Here is a 27578-nt window from a genome sequence, read left to right as displayed (position 1 = left end):
GGAAATATGAGTGTTAATAAACCTTATCCCTCAGAAGAGGGAGAGGCAGCCCACAATTACCAGGACACTTCCAGTCCCTGCAGACCTCAGTATAGCTTTCAATTTGTGCTGGTTTTCAAAATGAATTCTTCGGTTTGAATTTTTACACACTCACAATATCTGCATATTCTGTTGAAACATTTAAAGTCATACCTCTCTGACTGTGCCGCAGCGAGTGTATGGTATGTCGAATATAACATACTCTGATGTAATGTTGGGTTTGCAATAGGGGTCATTCAAGGAGAGATTCCAAGCAGAGTAGCCTTGTGACTGAAGGTAGTATCGGCTCACAACTGCACGCATGTAGTCTGGCAAACACAACAGCGCTAGCAGATGGCAAAGAAATTACGTTACAAGCTCATTGAAGTGACTGAAAACGGTTATACTTAAATAAACAAGATCTTTTGTAGAAGCAGCTGATATTGCAGAAGGAGTTCAGAATCCAAACCATACACTTGCATCTCTGTGAAATGCTACAGATTTAATTTAAAATAACATGAAATGGGTGATTCATTGAAGCAGTACAGCAAGATTAACAATCAGTCAATTAGCAAAAAATTGAGAAGCAGGTTTCTGCTTTAAACATGAACTTACTAGTGCTCTGATCTGCTGGCGTGGAATAATAGTCAGCCTGAAACCCTCTGTATGTGTACCGAGAGTTACTGTAAAATCGGACAGTCAGCAGGTTTGAGGAAGATGTGTATGTGTGAAAAGAACCAGAACAAAATTTCCCAAGGAGAGGAGAGGTATGAAGTGGCCCATCATAGACTTCCACATAGTCAGACAGGCATCTGCCACCTTCCATCCTGGGGAGCAAACATGACCATTTAGTTAAATGCTTCTTTTTTTTTTTTTAAATTTCTTTTTCTTTTTCTTTTTTTTTTTTTTTTAACTCAGATTAATTGTTCATAGCAAATGAGTACATTTTAGTGATATGACTATCAAGTCTTTGGAACAGAAATTACAGCCTCCAATTTATGCCTCATTAGATGACAGCCAAATTAATGTCTAAATAAATAAAAATTAATACATTTTTCATCTCAGATGTACTAAAAGCATTGAAAAACATCCTTGAAATCAAGCAGCTACCAGCTTAGTAAGTCCAAGATGTCGATCCCATATATCATCTTCCCAAGTAATAAATTTTTACTTACTGAACATCTCTAAATTGGAGTGTGACACGAAAGTTGCTCTTTACTTCTATTTCCCAAACACAGTTGACATTGTTTGGATAATTTCTGGGGTAAAATGGACTCTGTAATGTCCCAGATGGAGAGGAAAGCAAGCCACCACAAGAATAATCTTCTGCAGAGAAAGATATGAGAAGAAAAATATATGTATACACCATTTAAGGTTGCTTTTGGAATGTGTCTATGTAGAATTTATAAGCCTAAAATTTAGAGGCAGTGACTTCTGCCAGCTTCAGTGGTCTTTCTATTAGGTTCATATATCATGTGAATGCAGATTAGGAGATGCTAAGCACAATGAATAGCTTTTATAATGCTGGTCTTCAATGTCTGCACTAGCAGGATAGAGTATTTGTCATAGAACTGCACAATCGTTGAGGCTGGACCTCTGGAGGTCAGCTGTTCCTTGAAAGAGAAAAAGTCACAGCTGAGCCTGGTTTGCCTCTATAACAATTGCTAATGACCAAAGGGAAGGAAAAAAAGGATCAAAATTATTTTGTTTCCAAATAAGAATGCTGACAAATATCACATTCATAAACATGAAGACCTGTGTCACAGTCAAAAAATTGTGTAAGATTATATATAGATCAGTTGCAGCCTAATCAAATAACAGGGGAATCAAGATCTAAGAAGTAAAATAAAGTCACAAATTTCTAGGATACTTTTCAGTACAAAAACTGTACTGAAAGTTCAGTACAACTCCAAGTTCAAACTACTCCAAGAAAAGAGAAATATGTAAATGGACACCATCTTTTGAATTATATTCCAAATTAGAAAGAACACATATTTACTTCTTTTAACCTAAAGAAAGAACAAGATACCTGCATAGAAAGATCTACTATGGACTAAGAGATTTTAAATTTTTATTTTCAGCTTCTAGCAAACATGAAAAAAACCATTCTCTCACTAACTGACCTAACATTAACTATGTAAACTAATAACTATTTAAAATATGCACTATCCTCAAATGATGTGCTTGAACAAACAGCTGAAATAGGAATCAGAGGAATAATGATACTTAAGAAGTGGTCGAAAACAATGCTTCCTAAGCACTTGTGAAATTACTGCTCAGCTGCAAAGAAATAAGTGACTATACTGGGTGTGAAATCACCTGCACTGTTATATTGGGATAATTTGGTGCATTGTTTATTTAGTATTAAATGAAGAGGAATATACCCCAAAATTATGAGCAGTAACATACTTCTCATTGGCTACAACCATGACCAAGCAATTCCTCTGCCTGCACTCACACACACACACAACCTCAAGACATGAGCCTTTCCAACTGGAGACCCCCATCTCAGATGATCCGTATATGTTCTGCCTGAAGATCAGGACACACTTTTTTACTGTGAGGGTGACTGACCAATGGCACAGGTTGCCCACAGAGGTGGTGAATTCTCCATCTTTGGAGACAGTCAAGAGCCATCTGGACATGCTCTTGGACAGCCAGCTCTAGCTGCCCCTGCTTTAGCAGGGGTGTAAGACCAGATGACCTCCAGAGGTCCCTTCAAATCTCAAACATCCCGTGATTCTGTGATCAGACAACTCTGACGCTCCCTTGCTATTGTAGCATTTGGTAGGCATAAGGCAAACATACATATGAGAGAAAGCAAGAGGTGCTGGCCCAAATAACATAAAATCCAGAGAAGAAAGAAAAGATTTCCCACAAAATCAACACGGTCAGAAATCCACCCCCAGGGACAGAATCAGACAGACAGAGGAGCAGTATGCAGGATTTAAACAGTTAGTACCAATGACGATTTTTTCTAAAAGTATTACAATGTGCAAAGGATACAACTCCAACCTATAAACTAGTAAGTAACACACCCCCAAAGTAACGCATCGGAAAGATGAAAAAAGCAGACAAACCTGGAGTAGTCGATGGTGGAGTGGGAACAGTGGTCGTGGCTGTAGCATCTGTTAGGGGAGGAAGAGAAAGAAGCAAGTGAGGACCTTGTGGATGAAGGAGCACGGCCAGGTTTTCTCCCAGCACCGGGGATGCTGGTGCCACCCTGTCACGTGGGCGATGGAGAGCCTGGGGGTCTCAGCAGGGTGCTCTTCCGTGGTGGGAGCAACAGAAAGCACCATCTTTGAACACGCCTCCAACACGTACCGAACTGTGGCCGACAAGGGCCACTTTTGGAAAGCAGACTGGTACTTAGGAAGGAAAAGCAATGGTACCTGAGCACACAACACCAGCATCTTCACTGTGGCCACAGTTGTGGACGCCCCAGCCACCGTGCCTGCACTGAAAGAGGGAGGACTCGCTGCCTGTGCAGTGCACATCGTCCAGGTAGATATTGCCAGTGCCTTGTCCAAAGGAGGCACTTGACGGTGCAGAAACAGCAAAGCCGCATCCCAGCTGCCTGCACACGACCTCGGCATCGTTCAGGTCCCAGCCGTCATCACAGACGGTGCCCCGGCCCCCGTAGTGGGAAATCTCCACGCGCCCCTCGCACCGGTTCCTGCCGTTCACCAGGCTCAGGGAGGCACCTTGGGAAGGAGGAGACAGGGGAAACATGGGAAAACCCTCTAGCACGCAGGCACCTTCTCTCGCCGGGGCATTGGCAATGCTCCACGAGTTTCAGGCCACCAGGACTGCCACCCTCGGCTTAATTAGGCCGTGTGTTTCCCTGGCTCTGCTCCCCCATGGAGAAGACCAAACGCCACCCCGTTTAGCCACTACCTGGTACCGCAAAAGCAGTGGCCAGAAAAACCATGACAAATCCAGACCCACCTGGAGGAACGGATGCCGTGAAGCTGGCTGGGGTGGTGGTTGTGGCACCTGTTAGGGGAGGAAGAGAAAGAAGCAAGTGAGGACCTTGTGGATGAAGGAGCACGGCCAGGTTTTCTCCCAGCACCGGGGATGCTGGTGCCACCCTGTCACGTGGGCGATGGAGAGCCTGGGGGTCTCAGCAGGGTGCTCTTCCGTGGTGGGAGCAACAGAAAGCACCATCTTTGAACACGCCTCCAACACGTACCGAACTGTGGCCGACAAGGGCCACTTTTGGAAAGCAGACTGGTACTTAGGAAGGAAAAGCAATGGTACCTGAGCACACAACACCAGCATCTTCACTGTGGCCACAGTTGTGGACGCCCCAGCCACCGTGCCTGCACTGAAAGAGGGAGGACTCGCTGCCTGTGCAGTGCACATCGTCCAGGTAGATATTGCCAGTGCCTTGTCCAAAGGAGGCACTTGACGGTGCAGAAACAGCAAAGCCGCATCCCAGCTGCCTGCACACGACCTCGGCATCGTTCAGGTCCCAGCCGTCATCACAGACGGTGCCCCGGCCCCCGTAGTGGGAAATCTCCACGCGCCCCTCGCACCGGTTCCTGCCGTTCACCAGGCTCAGGGAGGCACCTTGGGAAGGAGGAGACAGGGGGAAACATGGGAAAACCCTCTAGCACGCAGGCACCTTCTCTCGCCGGGGCATTGGCAATGCTCCACGAGTTTCAGGCCACCAGGACTGCCACCCTCGGCTTAATTAGGCCGTGTGTTTCCCTGGCTCTGCTCCCCCATGGAGAAGACCAAACGCCACCCCGTTTAGCCACTACCTGGTACCGCAAAAGCAGTGGCCAGAAAAACCATGACAAATCCAGACCCACCTGGAGGAACGGATGCCGTGAAGCTGGCTGGGGTGGTGGTTGTGGCACCTGTTAGGGGAGGAAGAGAAAGAAGCAAGTGAGGACCTTGTGGATGAAGGAGCACGGCCAGGTTTTCTCCCAGCACCGGGGATGCTGGTGCCACCCTGTCACGTGGGCGATGGAGAGCCTGGGGGTCTCAGCAGGGTGCTCTTCCGTGGTGGGAGCAACAGAAAGCACCATCTTTGAACACGCCTCCAACACGTACCGAACTGTGGCCGACAAGGGCCACTTTTGGAAAGCAGACTGGTACTTAGGAAGGAAAAGCAATGGTACCTGAGCACACAACACCAGCATCTTCACTGTGGCCACAGTTGTGGACGCCCCAGCCACCGTGCCTGCACTGAAAGAGGGAGGACTCGCTGCCTGTGCAGTGCACATCGTCCAGGTAGATATTGCCAGTGCCTTGTCCAAAGGAGGCACTTGACGGTGCAGAAACAGCAAAGCCGCATCCCAGCTGCCTGCACACGACCTCGGCATCGTTCAGGTCCCAGCCGTCATCACAGACGGTGCCCCGGCCCCCGTAGTGGGAAATCTCCACGCGCCCCTCGCACCGGTTCCTGCCGTTCACCAGGCTCAGGGAGGCACCTTGGGAAGGAGGAGACAGGGGAAACATGGGAAAACCCTCTAGCACGCAGGCACCTTCTCTCGCCGGGGCATTGGCAATGCTCCACGAGTTTCAGGCCACCAGGACTGCCACCCTCGGCTTAATTAGGCCGTGTGTTTCCCTGGCTCTGCTCCCCCATGGAGAAGACCAAACGCCACCCCGTTTAGCCACTACCTGGTACCGCAAAAGCAGTGGCCAGAAAAACCATGACAAATCCAGACCCACCTGGAGGAACGGATGCCGTGAAGCTGGCTGGGGTGGTGGTTGTGGCACCTGTTAGGGGAGGAAGAGAAAGAAGCAAGTGAGGACCTTGTGGATGAAGGAGCACGGCCAGGTTTTCTCCCAGCACCGGGGATGCTGGTGCCACCCTGTCACGTGGGCGATGGAGAGCCTGGGGGTCTCAGCAGGGTGCTCTTCCGTGGTGGGAGCAACAGAAAGCACCATCTTTGAACACGCCTCCAACACGTACCGAACTGTGGCCGACAAGGGCCACTTTTGGAAAGCAGACTGGTACTTAGGAAGGAAAAGCAATGGTACCTGAGCACACAACACCAGCATCTTCACTGTGGCCACAGTTGTGGACGCCCCAGCCACCGTGCCTGCACTGAAAGAGGGAGGACTCGCTGCCTGTGCAGTGCACATCGTCCAGGTAGATATTGCCAGTGCCTTGTCCAAAGGAGGCACTTGACGGTGCAGAAACAGCAAAGCCGCATCCCAGCTGCCTGCACACGACCTCGGCATCGTTCAGGTCCCAGCCGTCATCACAGACGGTGCCCCGGCCCCCGTAGTGGGAAATCTCCACGCGCCCCTCGCACCGGTTCCTGCCGTTCACCAGGCTCAGGGAGGCACCTTGGGAAGGAGGAGACAGGGGGAAACATGGGAAAACCCTCTAGCACGCAGGCACCTTCTCTCGCCGGGGCATTGGCAATGCTCCACGAGTTTCAGGCCACCAGGACTGCCACCCTCGGCTTAATTAGGCCGTGTGTTTCCCTGGCTCTGCTCCCCCATGGAGAAGACCAAACGCCACCCCGTTTAGCCACTACCTGGTACCGCAAAAGCAGTGGCCAGAAAAACCATGACAAATCCAGACCCACCTGGAGGAACGGATGCCGTGAAGCTGGCTGGGGTGGTGGTTGTGGCACCTGTTAGGGGAGGAAGAGAAAGAAGCAAGTGAGGACCTTGTGGATGAAGGAGCACGGCCAGGTTTTCTCCCAGCACCGGGGATGCTGGTGCCACCCTGTCACGTGGGCGATGGAGAGCCTGGGGGTCTCAGCAGGGTGCTCTTCCGTGGTGGGAGCAACAGAAAGCACCATCTTTGAACACGCCTCCAACACGTACCGAACTGTGGCCGACAAGGGCCACTTTTGGAAAGCAGACTGGTACTTAGGAAGGAAAAGCAATGGTACCTGAGCACACAACACCAGCATCTTCACTGTGGCCACAGTTGTGGACGCCCCAGCCACCGTGCCTGCACTGAAAGAGGGAGGACTCGCTGCCTGTGCAGTGCACATCGTCCAGGTAGATATTGCCAGTGCCTTGTCCAAAGGAGGCACTTGACGGTGCAGAAACAGCAAAGCCGCATCCCAGCTGCCTGCACACGACCTCGGCATCGTTCAGGTCCCAGCCGTCATCACAGACGGTGCCCCGGCCCCCGTAGTGGGAAATCTCCACGCGCCCCTCGCACCGGTTCCTGCCGTTCACCAGGCTCAGGGAGGCACCTTGGGAAGGAGGAGACAGGGGGAAACATGGGAAAACCCTCTAGCACGCAGGCACCTTCTCTCGCCGGGGCATTGGCAATGCTCCACGAGTTTCAGGCCACCAGGACTGCCACCCTCGGCTTAATTAGGCCGTGTGTTTCCCTGGCTCTGCTCCCCCATGGAGAAGACCAAACGCCACCCCGTTTAGCCACTACCTGGTACCGCAAAAGCAGTGGCCAGAAAAACCATGACAAATCCAGACCCACCTGGAGGAACGGATGCCGTGAAGCTGGCTGGGGTGGTGGTTGTGGCACCTGTTAGGGGAGGAAGAGAAAGAAGCAAGTGAGGACCTTGTGGATGAAGGAGCACGGCCAGGTTTTCTCCCAGCACCGGGGATGCTGGTGCCACCCTGTCACGTGGGCGATGGAGAGCCTGGGGGTCTCAGCAGGGTGCTCTTCCGTGGTGGGAGCAACAGAAAGCACCATCTTTGAACACGCCTCCAACACGTACCGAACTGTGGCCGACAAGGGCCACTTTTGGAAAGCAGACTGGTACTTAGGAAGGAAAAGCAATGGTACCTGAGCACACAACACCAGCATCTTCACTGTGGCCACAGTTGTGGACGCCCCAGCCACCGTGCCTGCACTGAAAGAGGGAGGACTCGCTGCCTGTGCAGTGCACATCGTCCAGGTAGATATTGCCAGTGCCTTGTCCAAAGGAGGCACTTGACGGTGCAGAAACAGCAAAGCCGCATCCCAGCTGCCTGCACACGACCTCGGCATCGTTCAGGTCCCAGCCGTCATCACAGACGGTGCCCCGGCCCCCGTAGTGGGAAATCTCCACGCGCCCCTCGCACCGGTTCCTGCCGTTCACCAGGCTCAGGGAGGCACCTTGGGAAGGAGGAGACAGGGGGAAACATGGGAAAACCCTCTAGCACGCAGGCACCTTCTCTCGCCGGGGCATTGGCAATGCTCCACGAGTTTCAGGCCACCAGGACTGCCACCCTCGGCTTAATTAGGCCGTGTGTTTCCCTGGCTCTGCTCCCCCATGGAGAAGACCAAACGCCACCCCGTTTAGCCACTACCTGGTACCGCAAAAGCAGTGGCCAGAAAAACCATGACAAATCCAGACCCACCTGGAGGAACGGATGCCGTGAAGCTGGCTGGGGTGGTGGTTGTGGCACCTGTTAGGGGAGGAAGAGAAAGAAGCAAGTGAGGACCTTGTGGATGAAGGAGCACGGCCAGGTTTTCTCCCAGCACCGGGGATGCTGGTGCCACCCTGTCACGTGGGCGATGGAGAGCCTGGGGGTCTCAGCAGGGTGCTCTTCCGTGGTGGGAGCAACAGAAAGCACCATCTTTGAACACGCCTCCAACACGTACCGAACTGTGGCCGACAAGGGCCACTTTTGGAAAGCAGACTGGTACTTAGGAAGGAAAAGCAATGGTACCTGAGCACACAACACCAGCATCTTCACCGTGGCCACAGTTGTGGACGCCCCAGCCACCGTGCCTGCACTGAAAGAGGGAGGACTCGCTGCCTGTGCAGTGCACATCGTCCAGGTAGATATTGCCAGTGCCTTGTCCAAAGGAGGCACTTGACGGTGCAGAAACAGCAAAGCCGCATCCCAGCTGCCTGCACACGACCTCGGCATCGTTCAGGTCCCAGCCGTCATCACAGACGGTGCCCCGGCCCCCGTAGTGGGAAATCTCCACGCGCCCCTCGCACCGGTTCCTGCCGTTCACCAGGCTCAGGGAGGCACCTTGGGAAGGAGGAGACAGGGGAAACATGGGAAAACCCTCTAGCACGCAGGCACCTTCTCTCGCCGGGGCATTGGCAATGCTCCACGAGTTTCAGGCCACCAGGACTGCCACCCTCGGCTTAATTAGGCCGTGTGTTTCCCTGGCTCTGCTCCCCCATGGAGAAGACCAAACGCCACCCCGTTTAGCCACTACCTGGTACCGCAAAAGCAGTGGCCAGAAAAACCATGACAAATCCAGACCCACCTGGAGGAACGGATGCCGTGAAGCTGGCTGGGGTGGTGGTTGTGGCACCTGTTAGGGGAGGAAGAGAAAGAAGCAAGTGAGGACCTTGTGGATGAAGGAGCACGGCCAGGTTTTCTCCCAGCACCGGGGATGCTGGTGCCACCCTGTCACGTGGGCGATGGAGAGCCTGGGGGTCTCAGCAGGGTGCTCTTCCGTGGTGGGAGCAACAGAAAGCACCATCTTTGAACACGCCTCCAACACGTACCGAACTGTGGCCGACAAGGGCCACTTTTGGAAAGCAGACTGGTACTTAGGAAGGAAAAGCAATGGTACCTGAGCACACAACACCAGCATCTTCACTGTGGCCACAGTTGTGGACGCCCCAGCCACCGTGCCTGCACTGAAAGAGGGAGGACTCGCTGCCTGTGCAGTGCACATCGTCCAGGTAGATATTGCCAGTGCCTTGTCCAAAGGAGGCACTTGACGGTGCAGAAACAGCAAAGCCGCATCCCAGCTGCCTGCACACGACCTCGGCATCGTTCAGGTCCCAGCCGTCATCACAGACGGTGCCCCGGCCCCCGTAGTGGGAAATCTCCACGCGCCCCTCGCACCGGTTCCTGCCGTTCACCAGGCTCAGGGAGGCACCTTGGGAAGGAGGAGACAGGGGAAACATGGGAAAACCCTCTAGCACGCAGGCACCTTCTCTCGCCGGGGCATTGGCAATGCTCCACGAGTTTCAGGCCACCAGGACTGCCACCCTCGGCTTAATTAGGCCGTGTGTTTCCCTGGCTCTGCTCCCCCATGGAGAAGACCAAACGCCACCCCGTTTAGCCACTACCTGGTACCGCAAAAGCAGTGGCCAGAAAAACCATGACAAATCCAGACCCACCTGGAGGAACGGATGCCGTGAAGCTGGCTGGGGTGGTGGTTGTGGCACCTGTTAGGGGAGGAAGAGAAAGAAGCAAGTGAGGACCTTGTGGATGAAGGAGCACGGCCAGGTTTTCTCCCAGCACCGGGGATGCTGGTGCCACCCTGTCACGTGGGCGATGGAGAGCCTGGGGGTCTCAGCAGGGTGCTCTTCCGTGGTGGGAGCAACAGAAAGCACCATCTTTGAACACGCCTCCAACACGTACCGAACTGTGGCCGACAAGGGCCACTTTTGGAAAGCAGACTGGTACTTAGGAAGGAAAAGCAATGGTACCTGAGCACACAACACCAGCATCTTCACTGTGGCCACAGTTGTGGACGCCCCAGCCACCGTGCCTGCACTGAAAGAGGGAGGACTCGCTGCCTGTGCAGTGCACATCGTCCAGGTAGATATTGCCAGTGCCTTGTCCAAAGGAGGCACTTGACGGTGCAGAAACAGCAAAGCCGCATCCCAGCTGCCTGCACACGACCTCGGCATCGTTCAGGTCCCAGCCGTCATCACAGACGGTGCCCCGGCCCCCGTAGTGGGAAATCTCCACGCGCCCCTCGCACCGGTTCCTGCCGTTCACCAGGCTCAGGGAGGCACCTTGGGAAGGAGGAGACAGGGGGAAACATGGGAAAACCCTCTAGCACGCAGGCACCTTCTCTCGCCGGGGCATTGGCAATGCTCCACGAGTTTCAGGCCACCAGGACTGCCACCCTCGGCTTAATTAGGCCGTGTGTTTCCCTGGCTCTGCTCCCCCATGGAGAAGACCAAACGCCACCCCGTTTAGCCACTACCTGGTACCGCAAAAGCAGTGGCCAGAAAAACCATGACAAATCCAGACCCACCTGGAGGAACGGATGCCGTGAAGCTGGCTGGGGTGGTGGTTGTGGCACCTGTTAGGGGAGGAAGAGAAAGAAGCAAGTGAGGACCTTGTGGATGAAGGAGCACGGCCAGGTTTTCTCCCAGCACCGGGGATGCTGGTGCCACCCTGTCACGTGGGCGATGGAGAGCCTGGGGGTCTCAGCAGGGTGCTCTTCCGTGGTGGGAGCAACAGAAAGCACCATCTTTGAACACGCCTCCAACACGTACCGAACTGTGGCCGACAAGGGCCACTTTTGGAAAGCAGACTGGTACTTAGGAAGGAAAAGCAATGGTACCTGAGCACACAACACCAGCATCTTCACTGTGGCCACAGTTGTGGACGCCCCAGCCACCGTGCCTGCACTGAAAGAGGGAGGACTCGCTGCCTGTGCAGTGCACATCGTCCAGGTAGATATTGCCAGTGCCTTGTCCAAAGGAGGCACTTGACGGTGCAGAAACAGCAAAGCCGCATCCCAGCTGCCTGCACACGACCTCGGCATCGTTCAGGTCCCAGCCGTCATCACAGACGGTGCCCCGGCCCCCGTAGTGGGAAATCTCCACGCGCCCCTCGCACCGGTTCCTGCCGTTCACCAGGCTCAGGGAGGCACCTTGGGAAGGAGGAGACAGGGGGAAACATGGGAAAACCCTCTAGCACGCAGGCACCTTCTCTCGCCGGGGCATTGGCAATGCTCCACGAGTTTCAGGCCACCAGGACTGCCACCCTCGGCTTAATTAGGCCGTGTGTTTCCCTGGCTCTGCTCCCCCATGGAGAAGACCAAACGCCACCCCGTTTAGCCACTACCTGGTACCGCAAAAGCAGTGGCCAGAAAAACCATGACAAATCCAGACCCACCTGGAGGAACGGATGCCGTGAAGCTGGCTGGGGTGGTGGTTGTGGCACCTGTTAGGGGAGGAAGAGAAAGAAGCAAGTGAGGACCTTGTGGATGAAGGAGCACGGCCAGGTTTTCTCCCAGCACCGGGGATGCTGGTGCCACCCTGTCACGTGGGCGATGGAGAGCCTGGGGGTCTCAGCAGGGTGCTCTTCCGTGGTGGGAGCAACAGAAAGCACCATCTTTGAACACGCCTCCAACACGTACCGAACTGTGGCCGACAAGGGCCACTTTTGGAAAGCAGACTGGTACTTAGGAAGGAAAAGCAATGGTACCTGAGCACACAACACCAGCATCTTCACTGTGGCCACAGTTGTGGACGCCCCAGCCACCGTGCCTGCACTGAAAGAGGGAGGACTCGCTGCCTGTGCAGTGCACATCGTCCAGGTAGATATTGCCAGTGCCTTGTCCAAAGGAGGCACTTGACGGTGCAGAAACAGCAAAGCCGCATCCCAGCTGCCTGCACACGACCTCGGCATCGTTCAGGTCCCAGCCGTCATCACAGACGGTGCCCCGGCCCCCGTAGTGGGAAATCTCCACGCGCCCCTCGCACCGGTTCCTGCCGTTCACCAGGCTCAGGGAGGCACCTTGGGAAGGAGGAGACAGGGGGAAACATGGGAAAACCCTCTAGCACGCAGGCACCTTCTCTCGCCGGGGCATTGGCAATGCTCCACGAGTTTCAGGCCACCAGGACTGCCACCCTCGGCTTAATTAGGCCGTGTGTTTCCCTGGCTCTGCTCCCCCATGGAGAAGACCAAACGCCACCCCGTTTAGCCACTACCTGGTACCGCAAAAGCAGTGGCCAGAAAAACCATGACAAATCCAGACCCACCTGGAGGAACGGATGCCGTGAAGCTGGCTGGGGTGGTGGTTGTGGCACCTGTTAGGGGAGGAAGAGAAAGAAGCAAGTGAGGACCTTGTGGATGAAGGAGCACGGCCAGGTTTTCTCCCAGCACCGGGGATGCTGGTGCCACCCTGTCACGTGGGCGATGGAGAGCCTGGGGGTCTCAGCAGGGTGCTCTTCCGTGGTGGGAGCAACAGAAAGCACCATCTTTGAACACGCCTCCAACACGTACCGAACTGTGGCCGACAAGGGCCACTTTTGGAAAGCAGACTGGTACTTAGGAAGGAAAAGCAATGGTACCTGAGCACACAACACCAGCATCTTCACCGTGGCCACAGTTGTGGACGCCCCAGCCACCGTGCCTGCACTGAAAGAGGGAGGACTCGCTGCCTGTGCAGTGCACATCGTCCAGGTAGATATTGCCAGTGCCTTGTCCAAAGGAGGCACTTGACGGTGCAGAAACAGCAAAGCCGCATCCCAGCTGCCTGCACACGACCTCGGCATCGTTCAGGTCCCAGCCGTCATCACAGACGGTGCCCCGGCCCCCGTAGTGGGAAATCTCCACGCGCCCCTCGCACCGGTTCCTGCCGTTCACCAGGCTCAGGGAGGCACCTTGGGAAGGAGGAGACAGGGGAAACATGGGAAAACCCTCTAGCACGCAGGCACCTTCTCTCGCCGGGGCATTGGCAATGCTCCACGAGTTTCAGGCCACCAGGACTGCCACCCTCGGCTTAATTAGGCCGTGTGTTTCCCTGGCTCTGCTCCCCCATGGAGAAGACCAAACGCCACCCCGTTTAGCCACTACCTGGTACCGCAAAAGCAGTGGCCAGAAAAACCATGACAAATCCAGACCCACCTGGAGGAACGGATGCCGTGAAGCTGGCTGGGGTGGTGGTTGTGGCACCTGTTAGGGGAGGAAGAGAAAGAAGCAAGTGAGGACCTTGTGGATGAAGGAGCACGGCCAGGTTTTCTCCCAGCACCGGGGATGCTGGTGCCACCCTGTCACGTGGGCGATGGAGAGCCTGGGGGTCTCAGCAGGGTGCTCTTCCGTGGTGGGAGCAACAGAAAGCACCATCTTTGAACACGCCTCCAACACGTACCGAACTGTGGCCGACAAGGGCCACTTTTGGAAAGCAGACTGGTACTTAGGAAGGAAAAGCAATGGTACCTGAGCACACAACACCAGCATCTTCACTGTGGCCACAGTTGTGGACGCCCCAGCCACCGTGCCTGCACTGAAAGAGGGAGGACTCGCTGCCTGTGCAGTGCACATCGTCCAGGTAGATATTGCCAGTGCCTTGTCCAAAGGAGGCACTTGACGGTGCAGAAACAGCAAAGCCGCATCCCAGCTGCCTGCACACGACCTCGGCATCGTTCAGGTCCCAGCCGTCATCACAGACGGTGCCCCGGCCCCCGTAGTGGGAAATCTCCACGCGCCCCTCGCACCGGTTCCTGCCGTTCACCAGGCTCAGGGAGGCACCTTGGGAAGGAGGAGACAGGGGGAAACATGGGAAAACCCTCTAGCACGCAGGCACCTTCTCTCGCCGGGGCATTGGCAATGCTCCACGAGTTTCAGGCCACCAGGACTGCCACCCTCGGCTTAATTAGGCCGTGTGTTTCCCTGGCTCTGCTCCCCCATGGAGAAGACCAAACGCCACCCCGTTTAGCCACTACCTGGTACCGCAAAAGCAGTGGCCAGAAAAACCATGACAAATCCAGACCCACCTGGAGGAACGGATGCCGTGAAGCCGGCTGGGGTGGTGGTTGTGGCACCTGTTAGGGGAGGAAGAGAAAGAAGCAAGTGAGGACCTTGTGGATGAAGGAGCACGGCCAGGTTTTCTCCCAGCACCGGGGATGCTGGTGCCACCCTGTCACGTGGGCGATGGAGAGCCTGGGGGTCTCAGCAGGGTGCTCTTCCGTGGTGGGAGCAACAGAAAGCACCATCTTTGAACACGCCTCCAACACGTACCGAACTGTGGCCGACAAGGGCCACTTTTGGAAAGCAGACTGGTACTTAGGAAGGAAAAGCAATGGTACCTGAGCACACAACACCAGCATCTTCACTGTGGCCACAGTTGTGGACGCCCCAGCCACCGTGCCTGCACTGAAAGAGGGAGGACTCGCTGCCTGTGCAGTGCACATCGTCCAGGTAGATATTGCCAGTGCCTTGTCCAAAGGAGGCACTTGACGGTGCAGAAACAGCAAAGCCGCATCCCAGCTGCCTGCACACGACCTCGGCATCGTTCAGGTCCCAGCCGTCATCACAGACGGTGCCCCGGCCCCCGTAGTGGGAAATCTCCACGCGCCCCTCGCACCGGTTCCTGCCGTTCACCAGGCTCAGGGAGGCACCTTGGGAAGGAGGAGACAGGGGGAAACATGGGAAAACCCTCTAGCACGCAGGCACCTTCTCTCGCCGGGGCATTGGCAATGCTCCACGAGTTTCAGGCCACCAGGACTGCCACCCTCGGCTTAATTAGGCCGTGTGTTTCCCTGGCTCTGCTCCCCCATGGAGAAGACCAAACGCCACCCCGTTTAGCCACTACCTGGTACCGCAAAAGCAGTGGCCAGAAAAACCATGACAAATCCAGACCCACCTGGAGGAACGGATGCCGTGAAGCTGGCTGGGGTGGTGGTTGTGGCACCTGTTAGGGGAGGAAGAGAAAGAAGCAAGTGAGGACCTTGTGGATGAAGGAGCACGGCCAGGTTTTCTCCCAGCACCGGGGATGCTGGTGCCACCCTGTCACGTGGGCGATGGAGAGCCTGGGGGTCTCAGCAGGGTGCTCTTCCGTGGTGGGAGCAACAGAAAGCACCATCTTTGAACACGCCTCCAACACGTACCGAACTGTGGCCGACAAGGGCCACTTTTGGAAAGCAGACTGGTACTTAGGAAGGAAAAGCAATGGTACCTGAGCACACAACACCAGCATCTTCACTGTGGCCACAGTTGTGGACGCCCCAGCCACCGTGCCTGCACTGAAAGAGGGAGGACTCGCTGCCTGTGCAGTGCACATCGTCCAGGTAGATATTGCCAGTGCCTTGTCCAAAGGAGGCACTTGACGGTGCAGAAACAGCAAAGCCGCATCCCAGCTGCCTGCACACGACCTCGGCATCGTTCAGGTCCCAGCCGTCATCACAGACGGTGCCCCGGCCCCCGTAGTGGGAAATCTCCACGCGCCCCTCGCACCGGTTCCTGCCGTTCACCAGGCTCAGGGAGGCACCTTGGGAAGGAGGAGACAGGGGGAAACATGGGAAAACCCTCTAGCACGCAGGCACCTTCTCTCGCCGGGGCATTGGCAATGCTCCACGAGTTTCAGGCCACCAGGACTGCCACCCTCGGCTTAATTAGGCCGTGTGTTTCCCTGGCTCTGCTCCCCCATGGAGAAGACCAAACGCCACCCCGTTTAGCCACTACCTGGTACCGCAAAAGCAGTGGCCAGAAAAACCATGACAAATCCAGACCCACCTGGAGGAACGGATGCCGTGAAGCCGGCTGGGGTGGTGGTTGTGGCACCTGTTAGGGGAGGAAGAGAAAGAAGCAAGTGAGGACCTTGTGGATGAAGGAGCACGGCCAGGTTTTCTCCCAGCACCGGGGATGCTGGTGCCACCCTGTCACGTGGGCGATGGAGAGCCTGGGGGTCTCAGCAGGGTGCTCTTCCGTGGTGGGAGCAACAGAAAGCACCATCTTTGAACACGCCTCCAACACGTACCGAACTGTGGCCGACAAGGGCCACTTTTGGAAAGCAGACTGGTACTTAGGAAGGAAAAGCAATGGTACCTGAGCACACAACACCAGCATCTTCACTGTGGCCACAGTTGTGGACGCCCCAGCCACCGTGCCTGCACTGAAAGAGGGAGGACTCGCTGCCTGTGCAGTGCACATCGTCCAGGTAGATATTGCCAGTGCCTTGTCCAAAGGAGGCACTTGACGGTGCAGAAACAGCAAAGCCGCATCCCAGCTGCCTGCACACGACCTCGGCATCGTTCAGGTCCCAGCCGTCATCACAGACGGTGCCCCGGCCCCCGTAGTGGGAAATCTCCACGCGCCCCTCGCACCGGTTCCTGCCGTTCACCAGGCTCAGGGAGGCACCTTGGGAAGGAGGAGACAGGGGAAACATGGGAAAACCCTCTAGCACGCAGGCACCTTCTCTCGCCGGGGCATTGGCAATGCTCCACGAGTTTCAGGCCACCAGGACTGCCACCCTCGGCTTAATTAGGCCGTGTGTTTCCCTGGCTCTGCTCCCCCATGGAGAAGACCAAACGCCACCCCGTTTAGCCACTACCTGGTACCGCAAAAGCAGTGGCCAGAAAAACCATGACAAATCCAGACCCACCTGGTGGAACGGATGCCGTGAAGCTGGCTGGGGTGGTGGTTGTGGCACCTGTTAGGGGAGGAAGAGAAAGAAGCAAGTGAGGACCTTGTGGATGAAGGAGCACGGCCAGGTTTTCTCCCAGCACCGGGGATGCTGGTGCCACCCTGTCACGTGGGCGATGGAGAGCCTGGGGGTCTCAGCAGGGTGCTCTTCCGTGGTGGGAGCAACAGAAAGCACAATTTTCGAACACGTCTCCAGCAGATTTTCTCTTTAGGCAAAGAAGTGCTAATTTCTTGGTTGCCCAGAGAGCTTGTAGATGTCCCATCCCTGGAAACATTCAAGGTCAGTTTGGAGAGGGCTCCGAGCCATCTTCTAGTTGAAGATGTGTCTGCTCATTGCAGGAGGTTTCGACTAGATCACCTTTAATGGCCCCTTCGTACCCAAACCATCCTTGATCCCACGATCCTATGAAGCTATGATGCTATGATTCTAGCTGGAAATGGCTGCTTTTAGTGAGTGACTACATTTGACAATGCAAGTGATAAACACATTCAGACGAGGTATGTTTTCTGTCGAGAGATGCATCTTTCGGGACACGGTGCAATCCACCTTGGAGCTTTGCTCTCTCCAGGTTTGCATGCCACGTGCCCATAGCCCCACGAGCATGACTGGCAAACCAATGCCCTGCGCTGGGGTGTGTGGTTCGCAGCACCATGCTCCTACCTGTCCCACCTGCCACCGGGCAGCTTCAGACCCGCAAGCTGGGATACTAACTAGTACAGACCAGAAGTAGCGCATAGACCAAAAACATGAAAAATGCAGACACACCTGAAGACATCGGCATGCTGGTACTTTGGGTCGTGGTACTTGTAGCTGTTAAGGGAAGAAGAGAAAAAACAAGCGAGCAACTTTTTATCTTAGTAAAAGTATGAAGATTACCTCTCCCAGATCCATAAGTTTCACTTGAGGCAACCGTTTTACAAATGGAAAACAAAGGTGGTGAGTCTCGTCCTCCCCTAACAGATGCCACAAAACCCTCCCCAGCTGAAGCGCTTTTCTTTAAGAAGTGATGTATGAAGCCTTGGGTTTGAGTCACACTGTTACGTTTATATAACATATCGTTTATTCAAATCATCCCTCACCTGAATAATACTCTGTAGCTCGTTGTGGATGTGAGTCAGGCTGCCTGCAAAAATTTCACACTCTGGCTTGCTTTTGGTGTTACTTTTTGGGCTTCTTTGTTCTATTATTTTATTTTTCTAAATGTCTCTTATTCTCATTTCCTTGGCTTAGTTTTTGTTTCTCTGCTTTCTATTGTTATAATTCAAGCATTTTGTACTGTCTTTTTGAAAGCAGTGGGCAAAATAGGCAACACACTCTATAGCCTTCATATCCCCAGGGATATGATGGATGTTGTTTGCTTGTTTATAGCTGCAAAGAACAGTGAACAGGCAGGTGTCCCGGTCAGAAGAAACTCCTAGCAGGAGCATAGCACTTCAGATCTCTTCCCTGAAGGAGGAGTGAGAGTTATGTCTTTTTTTTTTTTGCCTTGCTCTTACAAGTGCATGAGTCTGAATTAAAGCAGGGAAGTCACTGTGCCAAGACAAGGTGAGAGGCTGGCAGGCATGATACGACTCAAGAGGTGTTTGCTGGGAATAGTAAATGCAAGAATTCATCCCTGTAAAATATCAACAGTATTCAGAAAGTCCTGCGCGATACTAAATATTGTTTTCTGAGAAAACCCAACCTAGCTGAACACTGTTCTCATTTGCCTGTGTAAATGTGCAGACGGGATTGTTATAGTCTCCAGGTTTTTATTCCGTGTGCGTGAAAGTCTCAAGAGCGCAACTGTGAGCAAAATGCACACCTCTGGGACTTCGTGGTACCGTACAGGACAGCAACTGTGTCTTACTATTGCGCTTCCATTAAATTATATAAAGTTAAATAAATATTGGGTAGTTCCACGTGCATCTGCAAGGTTGAATGGTTATTTCTTTCCGTTGTGTATGCAGGTGTGTGTGGGAACATAGAAAGCGAAACAGGTTTTTGCTTTTAGTTCATTAGCCCAAGTCAAGTTAATGTCAGAACTTTAGATCTGAAAGAGGGAGGGATGGAAAGACAGTAGCTATGGCAAACACTTTTGGTCTTTTTCCATTCCCCCTTCCTGCACAAAGAATGCAACAGCAGCTTCTTAAAAAGAAATGCCTTGTTTCTCACAGCACCATGCTGGCACTCTGCTCAGCCAGGGAAGCCTCACCTGACAAAGGAGAAACTGTTTTTTGAACACAGGCAGACCATTTTACCCTGTTTGAAGCATCTCCCTCCCATCAGACCCACCGATATTTCTATCGGTCCTCAAAGGGATGAAAGTGTCTGGGCAGATCACTGCCTCTGCAACCAAATCAAATTACACTTGTAACAGGAATTAGACTATAGGAAATTCGAATAATATAAAATTACAGTAATTCCTATTATAGTCTAATAATTACAATAATAATAGCAACAGGGACATGTGCCATACTTGTTTTATCTAGGGCACTCTGTTATTAAACACCAATGTGTTAGTCGTAACAATATACTTAATCAAATACAAAACACATGGTTCAGAGAGCACCTCACACTCTTTAAAATAAACATGCATTTCATCCAGAAAATACATATTAGTCTTTAAATTCATTACTCCAATAAAAAGATTCAGAAAATCGTATCATTGGCTTTACAGTATATTAATTTGAATTTTCTTTACTAGCCTCTTTAGTGAGGTGAGAACAAAAAATGGTGAGAACAAAAATTTAAATTCATTAAGCAGTTTCAATAAAAGTTTCAATTAATTCAAAAAATTAATGTGTATAACAATTGATTTTCTCAGCTCATAGGTTTGACCTACTCATGGTTTTTGAAAGAGCTAAGCCATGCTGCTAAATCCTCTTTTACCCTTAAATCTCAACATTAACCTGATGTGAAATATAGCCATGAAGGTGATCAGAAGTGAGACTCTTTACCTGCATCCATCTGAATTCGAAGACTTATCATTACCATCCAAGACAAGATCATGGTGGCAGCCATCTTCTTGGAGCTCCTGATATAGGAGGGCAGCAGAATTTATAGGCAGAGATGCTAAAGGGTGTAGCTCAGCAGCCCAATCTGTCCCTTCAGTAAGTCAACACCAAACACACTCCCTCACTGCTCTTACTTCCCTAATTTCCATGACTGTATGTTTGATTTGTAACCAAACATTTATAGCTTCCTGGTTCTACAAGAAGACAACACCTGACATCTTCCTCAGAGAAGGTAGAGATTAAAAGTTGTTGCAATGGCTGCTATTTTTCCATCCCATTCCTCTTTCAGCTATGAAGTTCTGTTGCTGTCACAAATGTAACATGTCCCTTTCTCGGGTTTGAGTCATACCTGAGCCAAAGTTGTTTTTTAAGTCTGTGTAGCAGAGCCTTCCTTTTTGTGACTGCAGATGTGGAAGGGTAAGAGCATGGTGGGAAACAATCGAGGGGCTTATGGAGACCCTTCTGACTGGTCTGGACTCCCGTGGGGAGGCACACCCACCAGCTGCTGGGAGGGCATCACCCGAGGCAACCATCATGTCGCCAGTCCCTTAAAGTTGCTGTGAAGGTACAGTTTCAGGGACTGAGTCAAATATGACACAAAACTTACCGTCATGTATTTCTCAAATATTAGTTACACATTAGTTAACTTTCTGGAGGTAGAAAAGTTTGGAACTAGGATGCTGAGCTGCCTTGCATTCTCCTAGACTACTCTTATGAGTATGTCTGTCCTACTACATGTCCCATAAAAATGCAGTAGAAAGTGACTACTTTCAACTTTCTGATGTCCCCTGTTCATCCTTCACCGGGATATATCTTTACCATGGTAGCAAGACTCAGACAGTACGTTTAAGCTCTGTGAGTCATCTACTGCAAATCTGAAACCACCAAAGTCAACTTTTGACTTTTGTCATAAACTCAAGTCAAAATTCAGTGGTCATACACTGATCATTGTTAAACTACACAAATCTTCCCAGAAAACAAGGAGTTTAAGTCCGGGGATAGGGGCAAGTATAGAAAATAAGGGAAAATTAATCCCAAATTCTCTATTTCCGAAGTTCTTAAGTACTTTACAGATCCCTTGACACAGTCCTCCCACCAGGATTTACAACGTATTTAAGATAACAGATAAATAATGGGATCCAATGGAACTCTACAATGGATTTTTACAAAGAGGAACTATATTTCAGGTCATGGTCAGTTTTCAGTGGATCCGAGTGCCAATCAAAGAAACCGCATTTGCACAGCACTGCTAAATTTGGCAACATTTGAACAGTATATAAAACGCCGTAATCACAGAAAGATTTAGCCTGGAAGGGGCCTCTGGAGGCTATCTGGTCCAATCCCCAAGTCAAAGAAGGGTTATCTTCAAAGTTCGATCAAGTGGCTTAGGGTCTTAGTTACTCTTGTAATGCACAATTCCACATATTTTTTTTCCTAGATAAACTGCGCAAAAACTTTTAGTAGATAAAGATTTGACATGCTGGTTGTTCCTGCTGCTAGTTTTAGATGGGTTTGGATTCATTACTGATTGGTAAATATATTCCTTCTCAGGAACTCAGAAATGTTTCTTGTGCCTTTTGAAACATGCAATACAACTGTCCTGGCCCAGAACAGCCAGCACCCAAACTCAACCTGATACACCAGAGGCAAGTCAGAAGAAGATCAAAGGGAGAAAGGAAGCACAAACTCCATGGTGGGAAGGGAAAAAAAGAAAGGGTTACTTTGTTAGACATGCAAACAGTTCATTGACTCTGTAAACATGGGTAGTCTTCTCTTATCATGGTTTTGCAAGCCAGATGCAAGAAGTGGTCATTCGGAGGGATTGAAGGAAGTAAGGGAGGTGGCTTGGTAAACAGCTTCGGGCAGCTGTCGCATACCTGGAGAGATGAAAGAAAAGGAAAAACAGATTAAAAACATTGAAAACTCAACAAAAGCTGTTAATATTTGAATGGAAAAGGAGAACATGAGACAACTCCAAAGATTAAGTCTGAGGCAAGCTCAGGGTGGCTGGTCCACACAAGCCCCAAGAGCTGCAATGGCAAGTGTCACTGCATGGCCATCCTGCTTGAGGACTGGCATTCACTGCTTGGACCCCAGTGCCTCTGTTCTTCTGTCCCTAGATAAAAAGAAAACAAGTGTGGAGGATTGACCTTGGCTGGCTGCAAGACGCCCACCCAGCCCCTCTCTCATCCCTCCTCCTCAACAGGGCAGGAGGAGAAAATAAGGTGAAAAAGCTCATGGGTCAAGATAAGGACAGGAAAATCACTTACTGATTATTGTCACAGGGAAAACAGACTCAACTTGGGGAAAAATAATTTATTTTATTGCTAATTAAAATAGATTTGGATAGTGAGAAACACAGAAAAATTAAAACAACACCTCCCCATTTTCCCAGGCTCAGCTTTATTCCTTCATTCCCGACTCCTCTACCTCCCCTGTACCCGAGTGGCGCAGAGGGCATAAGGGGAATGGGGGGCTGCAGTCAGTCCACAGCAGTTTGTTTCTGCCGCTTCATCCTCCTCACTCTTTTCCCCTGCTCCAGTGTGGGTCCTTCCCACGGGCTGCAGTCCTTCAGGATCAGCCTGCTCCAGCGTGGGCTTTCCATGGCCACAGCTGCTTCAGGAAATGTCCCCTTGCTCCAGCACAGGGCCCTCCATGGGCTGCAGGGCAATCTCAGCTCTGGCACTTGGAGCACCTCCTCCCCCTCCATCTTCTCTGACCTCAGTGTTCGCAGGGCTGTTCCTCACACTTTTTCCCCCCCTGAGTCCTCATTTCCTGTGTGGCATTTTGCTCTTCTTAAATATAGTTTCCCAGCCACCAGCATGGCTCAGCTGTGCCCTGAGGTGGGGCTGTTGCAGGACCGGCTGGAACACGCCAAAGAGCCAGAGACGCTGGGTCAGAGATCAAGACATTAGCTGGCACAAGACGAAACCATTCCTTCCGTTTACCATACTGGATTGCATTTGCTTCATTTGTAGTGGTCACTACATTGTCCCTGATACTGCAGAAAAAAAATCCAAAGAGCCAGTGGCAAAACCAGTCCTTTGGTATTGACCTGTCTTTTGCACAAAACTACCTTTCTTCCCACAAGGTAGGATGGCTGATGGGGTGGGCCATTGTTTGTTGACTCTGACACCAACTGGAGCTTGGTGAGGGTGTACAAACATTAGCTTCAGTTTGAATCCATACTTGCTTCAAAAGTCAACTATGTGATGAAACGTTTGTCTTTTGCGTGGGAGAAAGGATGAAAGTTGTTCACACTTCTTTATTAATTGATTATTGATAAATTCCCACTACCTCCTTTAAATTCAACTGATACCGTAGTTTCTATTGCAGCGTCAAATGGTGCTTCCCTAGCATGGGATACAGCAAGGGGCAGAAAGCACGTACCGATCATTCAGCTGAAGCTGAGATAGCCTCCAGAGCACACACCTTCCCCTGGTCCCCATCCTGTCTCCCCATTTGTTCACTCTCCTTGCACCTCCGTCCAAAGCTTTGTTTACACAAGTGTTACCAAAGCAAATTGCAAGGCCGGAATGGTTTTGTTGCATAATGAAATCAAGATTTATGATTAAGCTATGTTTGCTTGGAACAGTGAAGATTAATTAATTCAGTCAGCAACTGGAGACAGCTGTGCAGCTTGGCCATGGGAATACTGGCTTCTTTCCTTGTACACAGGCCTCCTGCCACCCCTCTGCTGCACTTTCTTCCAGTAATGGTCATTTCTCAATAGCTATTAAGGAATAAATGTGTACAAGTAAGGTGGTGCATCTGACAATCTGTAAACAATAGAATACGGTGTCAAATTGACTTTCCCTGTAGAAGACTTGCTTGCACTCCTTGGTTCCCATCCTCTCCTGCTGTTTTGTTGAGCCATACAGCCCTTTAGCTCATACTCCACAGCTTCTCTCAGCACCACTTCTGCAAGCTTGTTCTTCAGTTCATGCCCTGTTTTTGTGTTACACAGCTCTGGCTGTGTTCGCTATGGATGTCTGAGAGCCCATGGACAGCTAGGACAAAACTGATTAAAGATCTTACTTGATTGCAATGTACCAGCAACAGAGAAGTCACAGCTGTGGACAACTGCATAGACTCTGCAGTTCCCACCACGTGGCTATGTGGGGCTACCACTCCTCTTATTCACCCTCTTTCTCTTGGCTTGCTGTTCCTTTCCCAGCCCTTTCCTCTCTGCTCCATTGCTGGCTCCTTCTTCCCAAGAGGAATGACATTTAGATTCACACTAATAGCTCACAACAGGGCCTGTGCAGGAGAGTAGCAAGTGTTTGGCCAAGACCTGTGCCTGGTGTGTTACAGCTAAGAGTATCCAAGTAAGCAGGTGAGGACAGCTCTTTGTGAGAGTCAAGAGCTGCATAAGGAAATAATTGTATTGCTCTTATGATACTCAGGATCTACAACACATTCCTGAACAGTAACTGTACCCCTGGCTGTAGTGAATACTTTTGAAAAATGGGGAGAAAAAAGGCTGATCACAAATTCAGGTCAAATTCAGCAAACGATTTCATTTGAGCAAAATGCTAAAGTGTAAAAATCTCTGTTCTGTACCTGCCATAATGAAATGTTTCAACTAAAGTTGTTGGAAATTGACCCAATCTATTTTTTAAAGCTTGAAGAACCTGAGAGCAAAACTACACTCTTCCTTTGAGGCAGTGTAAGATTGCGACTGAAAAATTTATTATTCACCAGCTCTGCTATTATTGAACTGTTTGCCCATGCCTGCAAGAGATGTTGAACTGTTGAGGAAGAGAGGGGACTTGGGATTATCTGAGAAAGGTACTAGGCAGATGGTCATGAAGACACACAACTTGTGCCTTGTCTCCATTTTGTGTTCTGTTGGTTGCCCCTCATCTGCTTCCAGCTCCTCTCCTTCTCCTGGACCTCCACCGATTCCAACCCACCCCAGCTAACGAACACTAACCTCTTCTTCACACCCAAGTGAGGTACGCAAACTTATTACCACATTTGAATGCACCAAGATCTGTTTACCAAAGGTCTGTATGAGATAACAGAAATCAAATGCTTTTACCTTACAATGAGGGGACATCTTGCAGAGCAGGAACTGTTTGATCCCTGTTTCCTTTCTGGTAACAAACACCCCAATGTATTATACAGTGTGTCAGAGCATGAGTTAGTCCTTATATAAACATATGCTCTTCATTCCTTAAATCAACACACTCAGACCTGCAGCTGGTAAAGATAGATAAAGGCTCAATGGCAAAGGAAAAATAAATGAAAAATATAATCTCAGAAAATATCCTTGTCACTATGAAGTCTGAATACCTAAGGTTTACATAAACAGTTATTGGAACAGAGACAATAGAGCAGGGATGAGGACTGAGGCTTGCACAGTTTTAAGCACCCTTTAGCCACTGCTAAAAAGCTGCTCCTTACCCTACAATTCTTTGTGTCTGGCACCATGCAGGTAGAAGCACGGAGACCTCTCCTACCCTGGCCAACTGATAGTCAAGTGTTTAGATTGGTTTTCTGGGATGAGATAGACGGATTTGACCCCTTCTCACCTTGAACGTTTCCTTGCTGAACAGATTAACTCTTAAGCCATTTTAAGATGGGAACCACCCATGCTCAGAAGGAAAATAGCTTCTACTTTCCCATCTGCAAGTAGTCTCATCCACTTATAGTGCATATGGCACTCACTGAGATCACCCACCATTTCAGACCTTTTAGGCAGGTGCTAAATGTCTGATTCCCAATAACTAAATTTAAGCGCCTCCAAGACTGGTGGCAACTGATGCCAGCAAGAGATAGGGAAGGGCAGTTCAGCTTCCATCCATACAAGATCTCCCTTAAATCTTGCCTTATGCTTGTTGAATAAACTTGATCTAATACCCGACAAAACAGCAGAAGTTGTAAAGGGTGAGCAGCAGCTTGCAAAAGGAGGATGGGTCTCTTATTGTTTGCTGAACAAAGAAAGGAAAATAATTAGTAGAATGATCCATTAAACCACAATCCCATAAAATTTCATTGAAAGGTAAAAATGTTACCATAAACTTAATGGTAACCAGAAGCATTTGACAGATGTCACAGCTTGAAAATTCACATTTTCTTGTAACCGAAAACTCCAAAACCAAAGTTGGTGCTAAAGTTCACAACCTGTTATGAATTGCTTCACCCAAAAAAAATGACAAAACATTTTGTTTTGTCATTAAATAAAGTTTAAAACACTGCTTTTACACAAATATTGATAATGTTCCCACATTGTTTATGCAGTGGGAGAAAAATTAACAGTGCTATATATTATTAATGCATACTTTTGCCTATACAGTTTGGCCAACTTCCTAAACAATCCATCCCACCTAGTTTTGAATTTAGGGCAACAATTTCATGAATTCAGCTGGGCTGGGCTGGTCACTGCTAGTTCTAAACTTAGCAATTATGCCTCCTTTTCTCAATATGACATGATTGCATCAAATACTTCTGCCATCCTGACAAAATAAATAAGCCCACAGACAAACAAAATATCAAAGCCAAGGACTGTGCCCATAAAGACATTGAAAAGAAAAAAAGGAAACCACAAAAATATGCTTCATGAGGGGAACAACTGTTTGACCAGCACAGACACATGACTGAATTCTGCAGTTGTGTCCTTCTTCATTACTGTAACGTGTTTTCCAAAATACTGCATAGTACTTGCCAAGTGTCCTTCAGCCTCCTGAGTACTCAGAGCAATATTTGAAGGCAAAATTGACTTCCAACACCAAATGCCAGAAGTTCAGACATTTAAGGCTGTACCCTGGGAGTCTCCCACTCAGAGAAGCTCAAGCACTTACCAAAGCCATGAATGACCAACAGCACCCAAATACAGGTCCCTGCTCTGAGGCACCAGCCCCTGGCCATGGCTCTAGCCTGGAACCAATGCTCTCGGTGGAGATAGCCCCAGCTCTCCTTATCCCTGCACTGCCCTTCTATACAGGAGGTTTGGGGTCAGATTAAGGCACTTTTCTCTGCCTTGGGTTTCTGTGCCACTTCCCATTCCTTGTTCTTCAGAATCACTGCATAGTGTATAGGAATAATTTTCTGTGGCCTTTGTTTTAAATAAATTTATTATACTTCTTTGCTGAAGCAGACACTCCTGGAAGCACAATTTCCCTGCTGTGGCTGAGGGGTCGCAAGGGTCTGATTCAGAAACAGAAAATCCCATAAAGCAGATCCCAAACTGATTCCCTGCAGGGCAGCAGCTATGAGAATTGCAAACACCATTTTATAAAAAACATACAGGCAGCATATCACAATAATGAGGTGCCAGGCAAAACTCAGAGGCAAAATCCTCCCAGAAAACCATGTTTCTTACCAGCACCCAGCCCTGCCTGACGCTTTGAATAGGACTTTGAGTCCCAGGGGAACTCCAGGGTGGCACCACCCCACTCGTTGCACCAGCCATCTGCCCAGTATCATGCTGATCTACTTCACTTTCAATGACACCTGCAACAACAGGGCACCTTCACCAAGTTCTCATTCAAGATCTACCACAGAAGGGCTCAAACAACATAAAAAAGAAAAAAAAAGTC

At 50.7% G+C, this 27578-nt stretch overlaps 1 protein-coding gene across 1 annotated transcript in view; it reads right to left on the bottom strand.

Annotated features, from left to right (window-relative positions):
* LOC143160287 (scavenger receptor cysteine-rich domain-containing protein DMBT1-like) overlaps positions 1 to 20041 on the bottom strand; it is a 39209-nt gene extending 19168 nt beyond the window's left edge. Inside the window, 18 exon segments of the mRNA XM_076338013.1 lie at positions 3411 to 3722; positions 4279 to 4590; positions 5148 to 5459; positions 6016 to 6327; positions 6885 to 7196; positions 7754 to 8065; positions 8623 to 8971; positions 9263 to 9292; positions 9462 to 9805; positions 10350 to 10670; positions 11228 to 11539; positions 12097 to 12408; positions 12966 to 13277; positions 13834 to 14145; positions 14703 to 15014; positions 15572 to 15923; positions 16397 to 16752; positions 19978 to 20041. Coding sequence (XP_076194128.1) covers positions 3411 to 3722; positions 4279 to 4590; positions 5148 to 5459; positions 6016 to 6327; positions 6885 to 7196; positions 7754 to 8065; positions 8623 to 8971; positions 9263 to 9292; positions 9462 to 9805; positions 10350 to 10670; positions 11228 to 11539; positions 12097 to 12408; positions 12966 to 13277; positions 13834 to 14145; positions 14703 to 15014; positions 15572 to 15923; positions 16397 to 16752; positions 19978 to 20041 — 5248 coding nt within the window.
* Between the last annotated feature and the right edge of the window lie 7537 nt (positions 20042 to 27578).

Source organism: Aptenodytes patagonicus, chromosome 5 (genome assembly GCF_965638725.1).
Source record: "Aptenodytes patagonicus chromosome 5, bAptPat1.pri.cur, whole genome shotgun sequence".
NCBI classification, from domain to species: Eukaryota; Metazoa; Chordata; class Aves; order Sphenisciformes; family Spheniscidae; genus Aptenodytes; species Aptenodytes patagonicus.
Note: the sequence above shows the minus strand (reverse complement) of the source record. Positions and strands in the feature narration are given on the sequence as shown.